At 36.8% G+C, this 6,649-nt stretch overlaps 1 protein-coding gene across 1 annotated transcript; it reads right to left on the reverse strand.

Annotated features, from left to right (window-relative positions):
- Positions 1 to 1,742: 1,742 nt before the first annotated feature.
- Positions 1,743 to 6,156, reverse strand: LOC127159528 (E3 ubiquitin-protein ligase TRIM69-like). Its single transcript, XM_051102337.1, has 4 exons — positions 4,762 to 6,156; positions 4,666 to 4,688; positions 4,466 to 4,584; positions 1,743 to 4,144 (listed from the first exon to the last, which is right to left on the reverse strand). Exons 1-4 carry the CDS (start codon positions 4,867 to 4,869, stop codon positions 3,633 to 3,635), a joined length of 762 nt encoding a protein of 253 aa, XP_050958294.1. The 5' UTR covers positions 4,870 to 6,156; the 3' UTR covers positions 1,743 to 3,632.
- Positions 6,157 to 6,649: the final 493 nt, after the last annotated feature.

A 6,649-nucleotide genomic window follows, 5' to 3' on the forward strand; every position in this document is an offset into this window, starting at 1 on the left:
CCAACAATACATTGTATGGGTCAAAATGAACAATTTGTCTTTTATGTCAAAAATTATTAGGATATTAAGTAAAGATCATGTTTCACAAAGATATTTTGTAAATTTACTATCGTAAATATATCAAAACTTAATTTTTGATTAGTAATATGCATTGCTAAGAACTTCATTTGGACAACTTTAAAGGTGATTTTCTCAATATTTTGCACCCTCAGATTCCACATATACAAATACTGTCATATTGCCAACAAAAAATACATTAATGTAAAGCTTATTTATTCAGCTTTCAGATTATGTATAAATCTCAATTTCAAAAAATTGACTCTTATAGGTGGTTTTGTGGTCTAGGGTAACAAATAATGAAATATATCGTTGTATACACGTATATCTGTTATAGAGGAGTTGACTGATATAATGCTGATCTACAATAATTTACTCAAAACAAATGACATCTAATAAAAATATTGTAAATATTTACATAAAATTCCATATTTCTGGACATGTGCAGTTCAATATTATATGAATAAATGTTAATTTGTTAGGTTGATCATGATCGGAGAGTAATTCTGGTTCTGTGTTGATTCGCTCATGAACAATCCGAGTCCTGAAGCAAAACCAGTTCAGAACCGCTTCAGAACGACTGACGGTCCACCACAACAACACTGACAACAACACCACAACAAACACACACACACACACACCTGATCTCGTGAGGAATCCTCTCATGTTTAAATAACACGCGTCTGTCACAGCTGTCATTATTAATAACGCGATTTGCGCCGCTGTCACGAACGCGCGTCGGCTCGGTTCGCCTCAGTTCGGTTCGGTTCGGGACTCACCTCAGCAGCAGCAGTGCGGCTCGGCTCAGTTCGGCTCTCATCTCATCCCAAAGCTTCGGCTCATACCCACGCACTCGGCTGTCACTTAGTCCGGCCGGTACCGGGGCGCGTTCGGGCTCTAGTTTCACTGCGCGGAACGACCGTCGCCGCTGCGCTCCGCCATCACGGACAGAAAGCGAACAGAGGCTCCGAGCAGCTGCAGAAGCGACGCGCGGACTGACGCCCAGCGGCGCGGAGCCGCATTACAACAACCGCGCTGACTGGAACAGGAAAACGCGGTAGCCCGACTGACAGATGCGGCTTCTGATGAGTCGGACTGATTAATATTCTATTTTTGATCGTTTGCTTCAGTGTCTGTTACCAGTGCGTTTATCAGCGTCGTTATTAAGATTCTGGCGCGCTTCTGAGGTGACGCATGACGTGGTCACGTAACACGTGTTACTTTTCTCAGCGCGGCTGAAGACGCATCAATCATAGTCTATTATGATTAACGTTACTTGACAAGGATTTTAAAATATATTTTAGATATTTGTCCAGTCTGCCATTAGTATGTCAGATACGGATTATTTAAATTATAATAGATTTAAATCATATGATTTAAGGAGCACAAATATCTCCAATAAGACGTAAAAACATCAGTAAAAACACAAATATTGGTTTCTGTGTGAATAATTTGCAATGTAATTTGTTCTTATGATCAAAGCTGAATTTTTAGCATCATTGCTGTTCATTTGAACTTTCTATTTATCAAAGAATCCTTTAAAAAATGTCTACATTAAATATTAAGCTGCAAAATTGATAACATTGATAACAATAAGAAACATTTTTAAATGATCCAATATCATCTCCATCCCAAAATAACTCATATTTACATGACTTAATGACCACAGACATGATGGCACAACATTCAATTCATTTCAAGTTTATTAGCGCTTTTCACAATACAAATCATTGCAAAGCAACTCTACAGAAAATGTAAGTTTTTACAATATATTTAGTTGTAACTTGTCAGTGGTGACTATGTCAAGTTGATGTACATATGACAGAAAAGTACAGTAAACATCAGTTTGTTAATGACGTAATCAAACATACGGTGAACACTATCAACAGCAATGATTATAGGTTGCAGTCAAACTTGCAGCAAAATCAGGTAGTTCTGTATGTTGTTTCAGGTTTGGCATCTGTGGTCATGAAAATGTTTTATAATATTGACAACAAACATATCACTGGAAAAGTCTGAGTCTCAGGATACCATATTTCAGGAGTAACAGGAGTAATACTGACAAAGAAATGTAGACATTTGTAACAGAAAAATGCATCCAAAAAAATTTTAATTGAAAAAAAAAGTTTGCGTCGCACCCGGCGTCTGTTTGTGGTATAACGCCCTAAATAAAATTTCACAGGAACCTCAATTTTTTATATCAGCTTCAAATTTGGAAAAAAATCTAATTGAGACATAAGGCTTTAATTTGATAGCAGTTTTGGATTAAAATATTTTGCTAAATATTTTTTGATATAAAATAATAATAAATTTGGTCCTTGCCTACTTTCCCCCTTTACCTCACTGACATACAGTTTCCGGGGGGGAGAGTACACAGTGAACGTGATTTCACCAAGTACAACATGTTCCTGGATCAACATCCTTGTTGATCCTGGAACAACATTCCAATCAACCAATCAGAATTAAGGGATAACTTTTAAGGAAATGTCAGTTTTAGGCTTATCAGGATTAGGTACTTTTACACCCTTGCTAATTATCATTTCTCTTTGATTTTAGGAATAAATTATGGGTAAGGTTACGTTTAGGGGTAGGGAGTGGGCTAAGTCTATATTTTTGGACAGTAATGTTGATCCAGGATCTCGTCTTACTTGGCAAAATCACGGCAACCGAGAGTACACAGTTCTGTCTGCACAAGTTATGTGTAAGTCGGCTGTCAAGGCTATTTTATTCCCTTTAAACATCGGATGAAGTGATTTGTTCTCTTTAATATGCAGAAGTCTCTTCAAAAGTGCAGAAAAAACAGTAAAAATGGTAAATATTAATACAATGTAAAACAGCTGTTTTCTATGTGAATATCTGTTAAACTGTAATTTATTTCTGTGATGCGCAGCTGAATTTTCAGCATCATTACTCCAGTCTTCAGTGTCCCATGATCCTTCAGAAATCATTCTAATATGCTGATTTGCTGCTCAATTATTATTGATGCTCAGTAATTAAAGCAGCAAGGGACTGGTGAGACTCTGTTTGACCCAACAAACTACAGTTTTACACTACGTCTTCACAAATGAGTGTATTGTTTGCATAAAAAAGTTTATTCCTAATTCCTGATTTTTAATTGGATTTTACACCGATATTTCATGAAAGTGTTATTGGACAAAGAATATTGTACAAAAAGATACAATGAACTCAAAGTACACAATACACTCAAAAAATAAAATAAAATAACCACATACAAAAGAGCAACAGAATTGTAATATTTTGCTTTTCTACTTAAAATTGTAAAAGTGAATCTTATTAATTGGTCATTTTATAAAGTATGCTGGGTTATGTTTTACATATTTTAGATTTCCACAGACTAAGCATGTAACATAGCTAAGTTATATACAGTGGCAAGAATGCATTTGTGTTATTTATTTTAGTCAGATTGTGTTTGTCTGTAATTTTGACAGATGACGATCAGACCACATTTGAGAAGTAATCAATGTAGAAATCCAAAAAGGGTTTTCAAAGTGTTTGCTAATGTATTCTTGCCCAGTATTTCTTTAAATGATTCATTAGTAGGATCAGATTCATCACTAATTTTCTGGTGTTACAAAAAATTTAACTGGTAAAATTTTCAGATGGGTAAATCTTTCATAACAACAGAAGAAAGGAAAGACAGTGTCAGTGAAGGTGGTTGTGAATCTGATCAGATGTTTGTTAGTTACAGGATCAAAGAATAATACCATTCCTTTGTTATAGTCCAGATGAATTCTCACCCTCTGAAGCTTCTGTTTAATATGAAAACCAGGCAGTTGAAACGGCCCGTACGTCACACTCCAGGCGCCGGTTTTAAAGAAATCACATCCCTTCCGTTGGTTTGATGCTGTAGTCACTCCAACACACCACTGTGAACAGCCTTTAACCTCCACATCCCAGCTGTGTGTTCCTGAGCTAAAACCCTCTGAGCCCAGAACACATTCATAAGAGTCAAATCTCTCTGGATTATCAGGAACAGGCTGTTTGTTCTCGCTGTATCCCACACTGGTCAGATCATCAGACAGAACGAGATCTGGATTTGCAGTGTTTGGATCCAGAATCACAGGAGCTGATGAGACACAATCAACATGTGCTTTATTCTGATGTTCATATAATGATCAAGAGTGAACTCTCTTCATAAACATGATTATGAATTAAGACAGTCATCCTGTTGATCAAACACATTACACAAACTCAACTGTAGAGCTCTGCTGTTTTACTGTAACAGTAAACATCATGTGGACCAAAGTTATTCTCTTGTTTAAGGCTTATTTTGGTGTAGGAGCTTATTTGATTATTCACACATAATGCTAAAATCTGTAAATATTCCTTCATGCGTCATTTCCAGTGTGTGTGTATAAGAGCTCAGATCTTCTGCAGTTAGACTCACTGTTCTGGACGACGTCCTGCATCTTCTTCCAGACTCTGAACGGCAGGTTGCCCAAGTAACGTGGCACGTGAATCAAAGCTCCGGAAGGCGTCTGTGGATCCGGCTGTGAGATCTGGACTCTGGAAGAACATTCAGGAGTCAGAACTGCAGTGGCTTTGGATCAGAAGCAGAGAGACCAGAGACACCAGCAGATCACTCACCTTTCCATTGAGACTGGAAACTTCTGCAGAACAAACACACCATTGATCATAAACAACTCAATCAATCATCAATCAATCAATCATCTGAAATCAGACCTTTAGAAGGCAGACGTCGCTGGTGTTCATCATCTCCTCCATGTCTTTGATTGTGTGTGAAAGAGTTGAGATGTGTCTGTTGATCTCCTCCAGCTTCTCCTTCATCATCCGGTTCTTCTGCTCCTCTTCCTCCCTCAGTGCAGTGATTGTAGCTTCTTCTTCCTCTCTGAGAAACTGATGAAGCTTCTCAAACTGCTGTTTAATCTGACGCTCTGTGTGCTCAGCTTGATACTGAAATCAAATCACATTCACTTGAGTCGTCTTAAAGATGTGACTTATTCTGGTGGTATTCTGGACGGGCACACGCCCACCCACTCTGATGAACAGAGTGCCCCCCTCGGATTAATGTTAAATAAGTATTGTTTAATCTATTTTAACACAACTGCAAAACTATTATAACATCTCAACTAACTACAATAAATAAAATATGTTTTTGCCAAATTCTTGATGAGTTTGACTGACAGCTGTGTTAGGCAGTTAGGTGTTATCCAGGCTCAGGATGACAGTCTCAGGCATGTCGCGCCTGTGAATTTGTGTGTGTTCACCTGTTCGGTCAGACTGTGATTTGTAGTTGTGTGTTAGATAATTATAGACAAACAGCAGCAATGCAAAATTCTGTAACAAGGAATTTTGCAGTGAAAACGGAAAGAACCTGTCGAAGCTGGGAACACACTACTGTCAGGCCGAATATAATTGTAATTTGAGCTCAGTTAGTGTTTAAAGTCGTGTAGTGTGTGGCGTCTAAAGAACTGAAGATCACCTGTTGCAGCTTCATCTTCACAAAGATTATTTTTATAAATTTTGTGACTGATGTCGGCGACTAACTGCACCTGTTACTGAATATGTAACCCTAAACCTAACAAAAAAAATCACAAACATGACATTTCTGAATAAAATTATTTTATACACTTTAGTTATATACAGTGTTGGGGAAAGTTACTTTTAAAAGTAATGCATTACAATATTGCGTTACTCCATAAAAAAGTAATTAATTGTGTTAGTTATGGTTCATTCAAGTCATGTCATAGATTATAATTACGAGTTGAATGCACATAAACGCCACTGCGAAGTTGTTATTACGAGAGGGAAATGTGAAGTTTTCTTTAAGCCCAGAGTTTCAAAGTTGGGGGCGTGTCAGTGAAAAAACGTGTGGGATGCAATGGATGCAGCCAAATACACTAGATATGCAGCATTTGTATTGATGGTAAATTTGTTGAAACGAAAAAATTACAAAAGCAAAAGTTACTTTATATGGAAAGTAAAAAGGAAAGGACGTGACGTGTAACCTATGGGGTTCCATTTGTGCCAAAAAAGAGGCGACTGCTTTGTGCTTTGTACTACACATTTGTCTTTGTCTACAGTTATTGCCTAATTATTCAGGTAAATCAGTATATGTTGACGTGCATGTTGTCTGTTGACGTCGTCTTGTTCTGTCGTCCTGTTCTGTCGTCCTTACTGTCTTATTCTGTCATTCTTACTGTCGTCCTGTTCACGGCGGTCAAGTGAGCCGCCATCTGGATATGCTGCACGTCTATTAGTGGAATTACGGTAAGGAGACAAGAAGCGGCCAAAAAGCTGACGAACATCTATATTTCAGCGGTTAAAATTTAAATGTGCTAGAAAACAGGGAAAAAGTATTTACAAAAGGTATATATATATATATATATATTGTTCATTATAGAAGATACAATTATATTACTTTCAAATACATTATACTGTAAAGTTTTCTAAGACAGTAATAAGAAACTTTTAATAAGAAATTTTAATAATGCATGTAGAAAAAAAGGAGCAAACATTCAGTGTTAGAATATATTTTAACAAACTTTATTTTTTCAGAAAACTTTACAGTATAATGTATTCGAAAGTAATATAATTGTATCTTCTATAA

This window comes from Labeo rohita, unplaced genomic scaffold (assembly GCF_022985175.1).
Source record: "Labeo rohita strain BAU-BD-2019 unplaced genomic scaffold, IGBB_LRoh.1.0 scaffold_2243, whole genome shotgun sequence".
Lineage (NCBI taxonomy): Eukaryota > Metazoa > Chordata > Actinopteri > Cypriniformes > Cyprinidae > Labeo > Labeo rohita.